Source organism: Lolium perenne, chromosome 2, assembly GCF_019359855.2.
Source record: "Lolium perenne isolate Kyuss_39 chromosome 2, Kyuss_2.0, whole genome shotgun sequence".
NCBI lineage: Eukaryota > Viridiplantae > Streptophyta > Magnoliopsida > Poales > Poaceae > Lolium > Lolium perenne.
In genome coordinates, this window is record NC_067245.2 from 231,284,878 (window position 1) to 231,299,281 (window position 14,404).

The following is a 14,404-nucleotide window of genomic DNA, read 5'->3' on the forward strand; positions in this document are numbered from 1 at the left end:
CCTCGCTTGACCTTTGTCCGACGCCCCGCAACTATCGTTGGGATAGGTAGGGGAAGCCAAACACTCTATTAGGCCGCGCAAGACCGAGAGGACCTTTGAGACGCACGACTAGACGTGGTCAATTGTCCGGCGCGTCCCAATTTATTTTAGAGACGCTAGTGGAGATGCTCTAACAATACTATCATTTTATCTCACGGGACCTTCCTTAGTAGCACCAATTTCAGTTTCCGATTAACACAGGACCTCTGCATGAAATATGATTTATACCGCCACATGTACAAAGGCCACGAGATCTATCGGGAACATATCAACAACAAATGCATGAACGAACTTGACCAACGATGTGATTGATCCTCAGGTTCCTTCTACCCAGCCATAGAAGCCTGCTGATCGGGCCGGACAACACAATATGTGGCAATGTGGCATCACACAAGCACACGCACACTATGACACGACGCCATCGCAACAATCAAAGAATGACAAGTACCCAAATCCAGCCACAGGATTCACACGGGCGCGAATTTCCCGCGCGGCAGGGAGACGCTGCGGCGTGTCTCCGGCAACGGGACATTGGTCCTCTCGGCGTGCGGCGGCCTGTTCCGGCGATGCTTCCCTTCGGTCACAGCCTCCACCTCCCTGACCGACGCCCTGACAACACCCAAACAGAATTGCCTCTTGTGAGTGAACGCGTTGCCAAGTGGTACAGAATTACACGAGGAGCTGTTCGTACCTGAGATCAATGGTCTGGGACTGCCTCGTCGCTGGTTGCGGCAGGAGCTTTTTCGCCTTCCGGCTGGAATGGAAGGTAGGCTCGCTGTTACCGAAATCATTTTCAATATCAGACCAGTTCTTCCTGACCCTGGCTTCCGACCTCACTTTAGCGCCTGACGTTTGCTGCTCCTCCTCTTTCCGTGCACTGTCAAGCCTGCTCTTCGTCATGCTTTCTCGAACAGGTGGTTTTGCCCTCCTGTTCTCCTCCGAGTCTCGGAATTTCCGTAGGCTCTGCTCGGTCAGAATGGACACGGGTGTTCTCCTAGCGCTGCTGCTGCCGTGCGGTGCTTTTGCAGGCGGTTCGACAACCTTTGATGTAGGAGTGCACTCGATGATGCTTTCGGTCTTCTCCACGGTTTTCGTGGTGCCAGATCTCTCAGAAGAGAATGAACTCCGAACTGGAGGAGACGGAGTCTTGAACTTCCGTGAACTGAAGTATAGTTCCCTGCTGATAACAGGTGACTTGTCATCTAGCTCTCGCACTGACAGCGGAGAGCGAAACCTTCTCTGCTTTCCTGATGACGAGCTTCTGATCTGCAACAGAGAACAAGTCTTATATTTAGGCCATTTCTGTGAGCAAGGTACTGTGTGTTCTGTGTGTGTTTGAACACATTTTGAAAACAAAGGGAAAAATGCATGAGATTTCAGGGTGGTTCTAAAGCTAAGTACCTCGCTTGTGCAAGTGTCAATGCTGGAGTCCTGCCTAGCTTCAGGTTTGTAGCGCAAACCGGTGGTGAGAGGTGATCTCGCTCTTGCATTTCTTTTATCAGAGGTTATACTGTTTGTGACATCTCTTAGCTGTGCTGCTTCACGTTCCTTCTCATCCAGTGCCGATTTCAGTTTACCAATCTGACAGACAGTTTTTGTATCATGAGTGACGAACAGAAAGTTTCAACGCCTGCTAACGTTTCAGAATTCAGTAACACAATGCCATACCTCTTCCTTCAGGTCTTTGACCTGTGCGCCTTCCTTATTGACACGAGCTGCACCAAGTTCTATGGTGGCTACACGCTCGGCGAACTTGAGAGTGCTAATTGTTTCGCCAAAAGAATCCGCTTCAGGATTCACATGCACAAACATCAATGTCTTTGCCTGGCCACCTATATCACAAGAAATAAACAAATAATTAGCAATGTCCGCATTCTGGACGAAGCAAGTTTTAAATGTTACAAGAGATTATGTGTACCTAAAGCATCTTGCAGCACTTGTGTTAGCTTGCTGTTTCGGTAAGGAACATGTGAACTCTTTTGGGCAAGTGCAGCTATGACATCACCAAGCGCGGATAACGATTTGTTTATGTGTTTGGCTTCAGTCAGCCTTTCACCGGCAGCCTCAGATTTGTCCACCCTCTCGCTTCCCGCAAGATCCACCAGATGAAGGCATCCTTTTAGAGTTGAACCCGAAATGATCTCTTTCCCTTGCACATGAACTGTCAACACACTGAAGAAGAGTAGCACAATTACAGCATGCAGTGATTATGCCTATGTCATAGATGATTCAAGAGAGAATCTCATGATATGATGGTGTGAGGACATTGTAGCAACGATATAACCCTGGTATGAGATAAAATTCCATGCATTAGTTTTGGAGTACCTGTGTGAGCGGCTACTTCGTTCGTTAAGAGCAGTTGATCCAACCGCCCGATTTCTGTGGCCAAGTTTCATCAGATCCAAAACATCCTGTGCGCACTTCACTGGCACTAAATTGGCATCAGGGATGTTGAGCCCATTTACATGAGAATTGTTACGAATCTCTAATGTGTTAATAGTTAAGGAACAATCCAGAAGAAAAACTTAGTGAAGAGAACTTGGAAGGTGAAGCAAGTGAAGTAAGCATAACACAATATATTAGATATGTGCATTGCCAACTTGAAATAAGTTTTTTGTGCAATCATGAAAGGATATCGTTTAGTTGAACCATCGGTCATCAGTAGATCTCTCACTTGTTCATTATAAATTTCAATCATCTGAACTCTCACATCATATGCTGTGGTATCTGATCTATTTTGAGAAATATCAAACAGATCATTTAGCGACCGGTAGTTCACACCCAAGGTTCCCTCTGCTGTTATATCTGGACCGCTCTGAGTAAAACATGGACCCAAAAAGTACATTTAGAAGGCAAACATAAATCATGGATTGAGCAAAAGAAAACTTCCAGTATTAAAAATCTTTATCTTTTCGTTTATAATGTTTCATTGGAAAACATTCTGTTATAGTACTGTATTTATTGATTTAAACATGTTCCTCAGAAGCAATGGCTTGAACTTCAAGGTAAAATTAAATGTGAAGAATTACCATAGTATAAGTTTTTCCAGATCCTGTTTGACCATATGCAAATATGCAAACATTATAGCCATCCATCACGGATCTTATAAGTGGTTGTGTATCAGCATAAACATCAGCTGTTACAAATAAAATGAAAGTGAGTAGATTTGTAGAATTAAGAACTGAAATCAAAGTAAGCAATTTAGCATAACTTCCGAGTGAATCAACAGAATATGTTTCTACTGTGCATAATCAACAAATAATTTTATCTTTCTAATAACTGTATAACAGCAAACTAGCATAATTTTTTGGTGAATCATCAGTTCTTTATAGATAAAACTAAGAATTTAGCATAACTTTCTGGTTAACCATCAGTTCTTTTTTCAGAAAGGTACTGGAGGAAACTGATTTACAGTACATGAAGAACAAAAACTGAGAGAAATTCAATGACGTACATTGTGAAACATTAGGTCCAAATATGTTGTTGAATGAAAATATCTTTCGTCCATCCTTTCCTTGCTTTTCAGGGTTCATAATCATGATCTCCCCATTTTCTCCAATATGATCAACAGTAGACCGTTGATCAGACTGCGTCTTCGGGAAAGGTTTCACTCTACAGTACACCCGAATGCTACCTAAGAAGCATACTGAAGCTGTCAATAACAATATATCTTACTACTAACAAAATGAACTGAATCCATTTGTGGTTCACCTTTCAGATCTTGGACTTGATTGTACAGCTTACGATTTTCCTCCAGTAACTTGTGGTAAGCATTATGGTTCTGAGCCTCAAAATAGCTTTCTGCAATATGGCGATAATGTTTAGAGACCAAAGAACATGATGACATACAAAATTCCAGAACAATCACTCACCTAGCCTCGTTAAGTCTTCCGCCCATTTAGCTCGAGTAGATTCAACTTGAGATTTCATGTCATTAAAGGACAGCTTTAACTTCTGAATATTTCGATTTCAAAAGAAAATCATGATCAGCATAATTCAAGATCATTCAAGACATAGATGAGTGAATATATTAACCTAGAGAATGACATTTGTCATTAGGAGTACACATTTTTTTGGGTAACTTTACTGATAGCTTTCCTTACTAATGGGGGACCATGGCAAGGAAAACCTGGAGCTGAGACTATACTTAACATACAGCTTGACAGATTGCCAGCTAAAGATTTATGTTACTATAAAGGAAGAATCATATTTGTTTCACTCATTATAAACTGGCAGCTACCAATTAAAGCAGCACAATGGATTGCAGAACGATTGCTACCTCAAGCTCTTCTTGTTGGTATTCAAGTCCTCCACCACCATCCAGGCGTTGGGGTAATTGTTGTGGAGAGAGTAAGGACAGATTAGTTTCATTCAATGATTTTGAAATAGCTTCGATCAACTCCAGCTTAGAGCATACTCTACTTTCATCTTTCATCATCTTCCTTAAAAGTGATCTGACCTGTTACATACGATATGTTTTAAAAGTAAGGTTTCAAGCATGTGTGTACGCAAATTTTCAAATTTTGGCAAATGCAACCTATTTCCTAACTCAGTGGTGTACATAAGTTACACAATGATAACAAAAAGACACCGAGGAGAACAAATATGATGCCGCACCTGATTGCGATGGGACACTAGCAGAATGGTAAATTCTTTCGAGGCTTGCTCAAGTATTGTTTCAAGGACCTGAAAAATACACCACCATAAGGAAGTCAACTCAACGGTTATTTCGGTCAAAGTTCAGCATTGGTGAGGGCATCGATTAAACTAGTACTGCTAATAGGATCAGCAATATATAGAATAAGCAGAACTTACCTACCATATCATCTAAAGGCAACTCGTCAGCTTCACTCCATTCCAGAAGGAATGCGCGCACGACTCGAAGAACAAACTGCTGGAAAAGTGAATGCTGAGTTTCCTCAACTCTAGTTTCCTCAAGGGAGACCTCGGAGAGGAGATGCACGAATTCCAGCATTTGTTGGTTCTGGTCAGCTGAGCCTCCAAACCTGGATGAGTGTGAAGGCAACCTCTTGCTTGAGGGCGCAATCTTAACAATAGCTCCGTACCGCCATATACCGATTCCACCCGAGAGCTTCCACTCGTGATATGCTTTGAGACAAAGTATGCAGTCCACGACTTTCATTGACGAACCTCCCTGCCAATGTTGTAGGCAGAATTCAGATGACACATCTTCAAACTATCAAGCTAAATTCCAAACTACTAGCAGTACCATATACTTTGTGTTAGAAAAATTAAAGACTCTATAGCTTGGCTGAAGGTGTTTTTTATGGAATAATTTAGGAGTCCCAGTATAAGAAATAGGAACCCTGAACCACAAGCACAATGACTTGAAACATGGCGGTGGGGTTGTACATCTACTCTTAGCTTAAGTTTATTGGGTTGAAGATGTTTGCCCCATTGCAGTCTCACTAAGATACCCTTGAAATGTATTCTACTTATTTGGTCTAGTTGAACATTAAATGAGTACTAACAACTAACTTTAACCCATTCTCTTGCAAATGGGGGGGAAATCTAGTGAATCATCTTAGGCTATACAATTGAGCAAATCACAAATTGGGGAACAAATTTAGTGAATCGTCTCATGCTATAGAATTGAGCAAATCAATGTACTCTACCAACAGGTAAGACAAGGACAACATGGCAGTAGTTTGAGAATTGCTAGCGCTATGTCAATCCCGTACCTTCTCAATGTCGGAGGCTTCAAATGTCAACAGATTCATCTCACAAACCGCAACGAGGAAGTTCCGCATGTTCTCGAAGTACTGGATGGCGGACTGCGCCGCCCCATCGGCCGACTGCACCGCGTCAACGGGGTTCTCCACGACCTGCCGAAACAGCAACCAGCATTGAGATCCCAAATCGGGCTATGGACCAGTATGTTGTTTGTTACGGATTGTCCGTACCTTGGGGACGGTGCCGGGGTTGACGCGGTTGAGGACCTTGCAGAGGATGAGGCCGTTGCGCAGCGCCGTGCCGAACTCCTCCTCGGACGGCCTCTCCGGCAGCGCCTCCACCGCCGCCGGCGCCATCTGGCGCAGCCATCGCGCCGCCTCGCACCTCCGCGCAGCTGCGTATCGGTAACCAGATTAGATTCAGGGATGTGGCAATCTGTAACGTACGGTTACAGAGGAACTCGCCTTTCGACTTCGTGCAGAGAAACAATGTTGAGGAAATACGGAATCCGGAGATTTTTGAAGTATAGATGAATTGATTGTGCTCTAATCATTTTGTATTCAGTCCAAGTTAAAAACCAAACGGAAAGGGGGAAATGCCGGATGTACTCCTAAATGCAACTCGAGTTCACATTATGCGCAAGCGGGAGTAGTAATGAGTACGAACAATTAATGTTAATCTCGCGGCGCCATGGCACAGTGATCTCGTTAGTTCCTGGCTCCTGGGTGCTTCCGTGCGCAAATGCCCAAGTGATGAGCGTCGTGAGAGGGCACTCAACCCAGTCCTCGCCGCCGCAGCTGAACTCAGCGCCATTCAAACGCCAACCAAGCCACCACCGTAACGGCGGGCGCACGCGATGGCGCAAATCGCAGATCACAACCGCATTACAATGGCAGACGCGAGATGCGTAATAAGGAAGCCCTCCAGACGCGGAAGAGAGGAGAAGTAACTCACCGGCTTCCTCGGCCTTGCGCAGCGCCATCCCCTCGTCCTCCGCCGCCGCGCCGCCGAGCAGCCTCATCTCGTCAACCGCTGCCGCCGCCTTGTCGCTCGCCAACCTCCCGAACTCGCTGGAAGGCGGACACGCAGATCGCAGACGAAGTGGAGCTGGAATCCCAACGGGCAACGGCAGGATGGGAGTGTTTGAAAAACTCCGACCCCGAGGAAGAGGCAGGATGGGCAGAGGGTGGGCTTTAACAGAAACTTTCCAGGGTCGTCTCGTTCTAGCAGTTTGAAATGACGGGGGTGCTCAAGCTCAAGCGAGTGTGCCGCTGAAAGATAGGAGGGTCCGCAGCGGGGCGCCCAACAGCAAACAGCGTCGCCGGCCAATGGATTCGCAGCTTGGGCATCGGGATTCGGCGTCCGTGGGGTTCGCTATTTATTTTCTCATTCAAAACACCATTCTAACTTCTTGTTTGTGTCTGATTTCGACCCAGGGATTCGGATTCAAAGTTCAAACGGTCGATCCGGTCAGATGAGATCCAACACCCTGCACAGCTGCGTCAGTGCTAGTACTGCATGGCTTTAATTTTGTACTAGTAGACGGGAATGGATTATGGCATGTGGGACCGCGCGTGAAGCCGTGGTAGTAGTAGCTGCTGCGAGCTAGATCTCCTTGGCTCCACTCCACTTGTATATTGGGGGTTTATTTGTGCTGTGCAACCTCTGCCGGCTGGCCGGTCCGGAGGGTGCACAACATAGATGAAGTAGACGAAGAGCAAATGTACACCGAATGCGTAAAGTAAATTGACACATGGGAGAATATGGGGAGAGCTCTTTATTGATCTTTCTGTGAACTGGTACGTACAATGATTGAGCTCTTTCTATTTATAGGCATAAAGGGATAAGACCCACTTAACGTTAAACGTGGGGGAAGACTTAGCCAAACGTGCCCACCGAAGTGGGCCACGTCGGAGGCCCAAGTTTCCCAACACTCCCCCTGGGTATTATCCGTATATCCATGTCTCAAAACTCCGAAAAACCTAGTGGGAAAAATATGGAGAGAAGGATCATGGTATACTTACTATGTTGCACGAATTGCCTCGTTAAAAACCTCATGTGAGAAACTTCATAAAAACTCACTTAAGGGGAAAAATAGTACAATTCACTTAAATGCAGAGTTAAGTACTCAATCATCGGGATCAAGATTTCAGTGACGATTTTGTGAAGATTCTCCCCCTAAACCTTGCATCTCCCTAAGTCTCATCACACCGATTCCACGAACACATTTCTCAAAAGAAGATGCCGGTAATGACTTAGTGAATAAATCAGCAAGATTCTCACACGACTTAGTATGCAAGACCTTTACCTCGTTCATCTTTTGCAATTCATGTGCATAGAAGAACTTGGGGTGTATATGCTTTGTAAGACCGCTCTTCACATAACCCGTCTGGACTTGTGCAACACAAGCGGCATTATCTTCGTAGATAATGGTTGGGGTTTGGATGGTATTCAACCCACATGTGATCTGGATGTGGGTGATCACCCTTCGAAGCCAAACACACTCACGTGATGCTTCATATAGTGCCATGATTTCCGAGTGGTTCGTCGAAGTTGACACGAGAGTCTGCTTAGACGATTTCCAAGAAATCGCAGTTCCACCACAAAGGAAAACATATCCAGTCTGCGACTTGGACGTGTGCGGGTCTGATAGGTACCCAGCATCAGCATAGCCTACGACTGATAGGTCTTGATTCCTTCGATAAAACAAGCCAAGATCTTTAGTTCCTTGCAGATATCGGAAGATGTCCTTAACGCCTTTCCAATGTCTCTTGGTAGGCTCAGAACTGTACCTAGCAAGCAAATTGACAGCGAATGCAATATCCGGCCGTGTACAATTCGCGAGGTACATGAGTGCACCAATTGCACTCAAATAGGGGAATTCTGGTCCCAGAATTTCCTCCCCCTCTTCCTTAGCTAGGCCTGAACGGGTCCTTGTCTGGCTGCAAAGATCTTCCGATCATCGGGGTCTTAGAAGGATACGCATATTTAAACCCAAATCTTTCCAACACCTTCTGGGCGTAGGTCGACTGGTGCACGAGAATCCCAGCAGGGGAATGCTCAAGTTGCAGACCTAGGCAGAACTTGGTTTTGCCTAAGTCCTTCATTTCGAATTCCGACATCGGGTAGGAACTCGCTTCCTCAATATCCTCAGGTGTACCGATTATATTCAAATCGTCCACATACACTGAGATAATACAAAAACCATCTTGTGATCTCCGTATAAAAACACATGGGCAATCTGCATTGCTCGTGTAGCCCTTCTGATGAAGGAAATCGCTTAAACGATTATACCACATCCTACCAGACTACTTAAGTCCATACAGTGACTTCTTAAGTTGAACACTGTATAAACCTCTATTTGCTCTATCTTGGTTTGGGATAGGGATACCTTCCGGTACCTTCATATATATATATCCGAATCCAAGTTACCATAAAGGTAAGCGGTGACAACATCCATAAGTTTCATATTCAAATCCATGTTGACTGCCATTGAGATCAAGTATCTAAAGGTAATTCCATCCATGACCGGGGAGTAAGTTTCATCAAAGTCGACACCTGGTTGCTGAGTGAAACCTTGAGCAACGAGCCTTGCTTTGTACCTTACTACTTCATTATTTTCGTTTCTCTTTCGAACAAAAACCCACTTATGGCCAACAGGGCGAATGTGGGGAGGAGTTAGACAAACAGGTCCAAACACCTCTCTTTTGTTAAGAGATAATAATTCAGCAGTTATTGCCTTCTTCCAATCATTCCAATCTGACATTTTCTTACAATCAACGAGCGTATTAGGCTCTGGGTCAAGATCTATGATTGAGGCAATTTTCCTGGCAAAATTAACGTCGACATTTGCCATGGCTCGATTGAATGACTCACCCGAATTAACATAGTTAATGGCCATTTCATCATGGAGTGCATCGGGCACATCCCCTTGCTCCACCGAATATCCGTGCTTGTGCCAGGTCTCAACTGGCTCCCCTCTTCAGGGGTAGACTGTAATAAATCCCTCTTGTCCTTTTTCTTCGGGCGTCCCCGAGTACTTGGGATTTGAGGAGCCGGATTCCTCGTCCTTTTAGGCCTTTGGACGGGGGCGGGCATATCATCATTTCTCTTTGGTATTTCAACCCTTTTCGGTGCATTGCGTGCGGGCACATGCGACTTTGTCACAGTCTTTAAGTCACTAAAGTGATCTGGCAGTTGATTCGCTAATGAATGCAAATCTATTATCTTTTGGACTTCTTTGTTAGACTCAACAGTGCGTGGGTCATGAGCGTGGATCCCCGTGGCTTGCCACGTGATTTCTCGACTTTTACCATCAAGGGGTTGATTTCCTCCCCCTAAAGTCGGGAAAAGATCCTCGTCGAAAATGCAATCAACAAAGCGTGCCGTATGACAGTCGCCTGTCATAGGGTCCAGGAACCGGATTATGGACACTGTCTCATAACCAACATATATCCCCGACTTACGGAGAGGTCCCATTGCCGATCTCTGGGGTGGTGGTATTGGTACATATACCTGGCATCTGAACCTTCAAAGGTGGGAAATTTTCGGTGCCGACCCTTGCGCAAGTTGCATAGGAGAATGAATGTTGTAGGCCGATGGTCGAAAGTTGATGAGATTGGCAGCGTGTAACACCGCGTGACCCCAACATGTAGTTGGTAAATTACAACCCTGAAGGAGTGGTCGGGCAATGAATTTAATCCTCTTAATCAATGCCTCTGCAAGTCCATTTTGGGTGTGGACATGCGGTACAAAGTGCTCAAGTTTGATTCCCGTTACCATGCAGTAATCATCGAACACTTTTGAAGTAAATTCTCCAGCGTTGTCCATTCGAATAGACTCAATGCGATGATCAGGGAATTTATTCCGTATTTGTATGATCTGTGAGATCAACTTTGCGAAAGCATGGTTCCTTGTTGACAGCAGGCAAACATTGAACCATTTTGAGGAAGCATCGATGAGCACCATGAAGTACCTAAACGGCCCCGAGAGGGGCTGAATGGGACCGCATATGTCCCCTTGAATATGTTGCAAGAACGTGGGGATTTCATCCTTCACCTTTAGGGGGATGGTCTAATGATTAATTTCCCCGTGGCGCATGCGGAGCATACGAAATCATCAGGATTCGGGAATTTTTTTACATTGACGTTATGACCATTCGAGTTGTTTATTATATTTCTCATCATCCTAAGACCAGGGTGGCCTAATCTATCATGCCATAGGCAGAATAGTTCAGAGCTTCGGAAGACAGTTTTAAGGGTAGTATACACGGGGGTGCTACGATCTTGGTGTAGTACAACCCCGTAGCAAATGAAGGAAGCCTTTCGACCACGTGTTTACCATTTTCGTCGCGCTTAGTGATGATTAGGTACTCCTTACCATTGTCATCATCATCAGTTTCTATGTGGAAACCATTTGCGCGTATGTCTTTAAAACTTAAGAGAGTACGAGTCAACTCCGGGTACAACAATGCTTCGTTAATGATCAAAGTTGTTCCCATGGGGAGTATAATAGTAGCTCTTCCGGAGCCAACTATGTTCGGACCGCAGCCGGCGATCGTCATAATATTCCCTGGATTTTTATTTATGGACTTAAAGTACTTTGTTTCTCTCAAGATGGTATTGGTGGTGCCGCTATCGGCAAGGCACGTTTCCTCCATTTGGGCGCCACACTTGTTCTAAAATATAGCGTCTAATTAATATAATGGAGCGAGGAAGATGCATCATTAAGTAAGTAGGCACATAAACATTTCAGAACATAACATAACCATCTCATATTAAATAATGGAATAAATGAATGAGACAAATGTCATCCAATCGCCGAAACAAATAAATGTTTTGCTCTCATAGAGCTTACAACCATATCGAATGAATGTATCAAATTATTGCCAAAGTGAAATCATGAAATAAATAGGACGAAGCGAAGTTTTTAGATGGAGTCCGCGAGGAAACCATCGACCTCAGCAGATATCTCCATCTCAGTGAGCTTCTCTTCGTTGGCTATCATTGCCGAGGCAGCATCAATGTCCAACTGGGGCACGGGAGGGGGCACAACGTGCTCAACCTCCATGGGCACTTCGGCGTTCACGGGAACAACCTGGAGTGCCTCCTCAGGTGCCTCAACTTGCGCCATTCTGGGCACGCCGTTGGGCACGGGGATCATCACGGGCGCCGCAGCGGGCGCCGGTGGTGCCTCCACCTGGAGAAGGTGCGTCTCGCGTGCCTTCTTGGCCTTGTACGCGTCCACGACGTGCTTAGGGGCCCGGCACTGCCTGGAGAAGTGAGTCTTGGATCCGCAGCGGAAGCAATCCTGGAGCCTTGCCTCCCCCTTCCCGGCCTGTTGGTTCTTGGCCGGGTTGGGGGGGTTAGGTCCCTTCTTGCCTTTCTTGCTTCGCTTCTTCATTATTGGCTTGCGCACTTTATATGCGCTGGCATTCACTTCCTGACTTGGACCTCCAGCGAAAGGATGCGAGGAGAAGTTATTTTTGATAACTTCATCCTGCGCCTCATCAACCTGGAGGGCATCAATGAGCGCTGCATACTGCTGAAGTTTCTCCTGGCGGTAGTTCCGCGAAGACTGAATAGCAGTTGGATGAAAGGTAAATAGGGTTTTCTCTATCTTCTCTTTATCTGTGATAGTAGTACCACAAAGGAGAAGCGAGGTACAAATCCGGTGTAATGCGGAGTTGTACTCTCCCACAGTCTTGAAGTCCGCAAACCTCAGACGCATCCATTCTGCCTCCGCCTGTGGCTGAACAGTGTACTTCAGCCTAGAGAACCGCGCTTTGAGGGCGGCCCAAAGGGCTGAAGCACTCCGTTCTGCCATGTACTCATTTTTCAGAGTACCACACATGTGGTGGCGGAGGAAGTGCAGCGCTTGCGCATTTTGCGCCGGAGTGGTGGTGCTTGGGGCCATCGGGGTCCCCGCACTCAGCGCACCCTTGATCTCTTTGCCCTCGAGGACAATCTCAACGTCCGAGGCCCAAGTCAGGTAGTTCAGCCCGTTCTGAGCCAACTCCGCGAACTCACGGTTCATGATTCCCATCATCTGCAATTTATGCAAAGTTTGTAAGATTACAGCAGGTAATCATTTGCATAAATGCGATGTTGATACACAATACAATATGACGGCGTTCCAAAATTTAAATAGAAAAATGGACATGCTAACTATGCTATACTAAGTATTAAAAGCATACATCAATTAAATACTGTAGTAAAACATAATATACAAGCATGTACAAAGAGATGCTATATTCAACGTATTCTTTACGTGAAAAACGGGCCTAAATATGATTTTTCAAGTCTGTTCTGTGCCAAAAGGAAAAGTTACAGCAAAAACTGTTAAAATTCGCACCCAGGCCACTATCTCCTGGCCCAGATCCGTATTGGGCTGAAAAATCCAGGCCTGTGGCCCACCGGCCACCCCCACCTCCTAGTCCGACTCCTCAGGCCGAAAAAAAAACGACCGTGACCCCTGAGCCCGAGCATCCCGTCGTCGGCAGCGCGGGTGTGCGGCAGCGAGGCCGCCGGTGCTCGGCGTGCGGGGCCAGCGGGCGCCACGACGAGCATGGCGGGTCGCGGGTGGGGCCGCGCCGGCGCAGGGCTGCGACGAGGGCGGGGTGGAGATGGCCACCGCGTCGGGCAGCCGGCGATGCCGGCGGCGACGACCGGGGGCGCAGGGGCCGAGGCGGGGCGCGCGAGGCTACGCGGGGCCGGCCAGTGGGGCGGCTGCGCGTCTCTGCGCGTGCGGGCGCCGGCCATGTCTGGGCGGAGGCGGCGGCGCACCGGCCAGCAGGGCCGCGACGGAAAATGCATCTTGTCAATAGGTTAGTGCCAGAAAATGCATAATAATGACATAAAGTGTGTATAAAACATGTGAGTATCATCATAAAAGTAGCATGGAACATAATAAATTATAGATATGTTTGAGACGTATCAGTGACACAGCGGGTGCACATCGCAGCGGTGTCGCGATCAGCGGGATCGCCGACAATCCGTCTCCCTACAGTGTAGTCAACAAGCCTCCGATCCGAGAGTATCGACATTGGTCGGCAACAACATGTCAGCTCGACTCTCGGGAGAGAAATCCACACCATAGGTAAGATCTAATAATTACGCAAATCGCAAAAATTGAAAGGAAATCGAACAACGAATCCATTTTGCGATCAATTTCGGATTATACCTTCGCGATCCGGTGCCGGGCGCCTGCTCGGTGCAGGCTTGACGAAGGGTCGGTGAAGCGAAGGTGCTGATAACGTGTTGTGCAACCTCTGCCGGCTGGCCGGTCCCGAGGGTGCAGAGCGTAGATGAAGTAGACGAAGAGCAAAGGTACACCGAATGCGTAAAGTAAATTGACACATGGGAGAATATGGGGAGAGCTCTTTATTGATTTTTCTGTGAACTGGTACGTACAATGATTGAGCTCCTTCTATTTATAGGCCTAGAGGGATAAAGGGATAAGACCCACTTATAACGTTAAACGTGGGGGAAGACTTAACCAAACGTGCCCACCGAAGTGGGCCATGTCGGAGGCCCAAGTTTCCCAACAATTTGGTCCCTTGGATTCTAAGAGCATCACCAGTAGCTCCAAATAGGCGCTGGCAGGGGCGTCGGTACTTTCGTTTGGAGGATGCCGACACAACAACCTCTATTTGGGGACGCTGCTTGCACAC

General features: G+C 46.5%; 1 protein-coding gene across 1 annotated transcript; it reads right to left on the reverse strand.

The window, feature by feature from the left end:
* Positions 1-305: 305 nt before the first annotated feature.
* Positions 306-6,766, reverse strand: LOC127335194 (kinesin-like protein KIN-14F). The gene is made up of 17 exons (XM_051361795.2): positions 6,688-6,766; positions 5,964-6,127; positions 5,742-5,885; positions 4,859-5,194; positions 4,657-4,725; positions 4,319-4,498; positions 3,912-3,993; positions 3,751-3,840; positions 3,494-3,673; positions 3,069-3,175; positions 2,674-2,854; positions 2,365-2,527; positions 1,958-2,211; positions 1,708-1,871; positions 1,441-1,620; positions 731-1,305; positions 306-648 (listed from the first exon to the last, which is right to left on the reverse strand). The coding sequence occupies exons 1-17, from the start codon at positions 6,752-6,754 to the stop codon at positions 507-509; spliced, it is 3,078 nt and encodes a 1,025-aa protein (XP_051217755.1). The 5' UTR covers positions 6,755-6,766; the 3' UTR covers positions 306-506.
* Positions 6,767-14,404: the final 7,638 nt, after the last annotated feature.

Excerpts from the sequence above, each read along its gene's own strand:
- LOC127335194 (XM_051361795.2), bottom strand. The coding sequence starts at position 6,754 with ATGAGGCTGCTCGGCGGCGCGGCGGCGGAGGACGAGGGGATGGCGCTG. Across the intron at positions 3,841-3,911 it reads GGAAGACTTAACGAGGCTAG|AAAGCTATTTTGAGGCTCAG; the intron begins GTGAGTGATTGT and ends GCCATATTGCAG. Across the intron at positions 1,306-1,440 it reads TTGACACTTGCACAAGCGAG|ATCAGAAGCTCGTCATCAGG; the intron begins GTACTTAGCTTT and ends TCTCTGTTGCAG.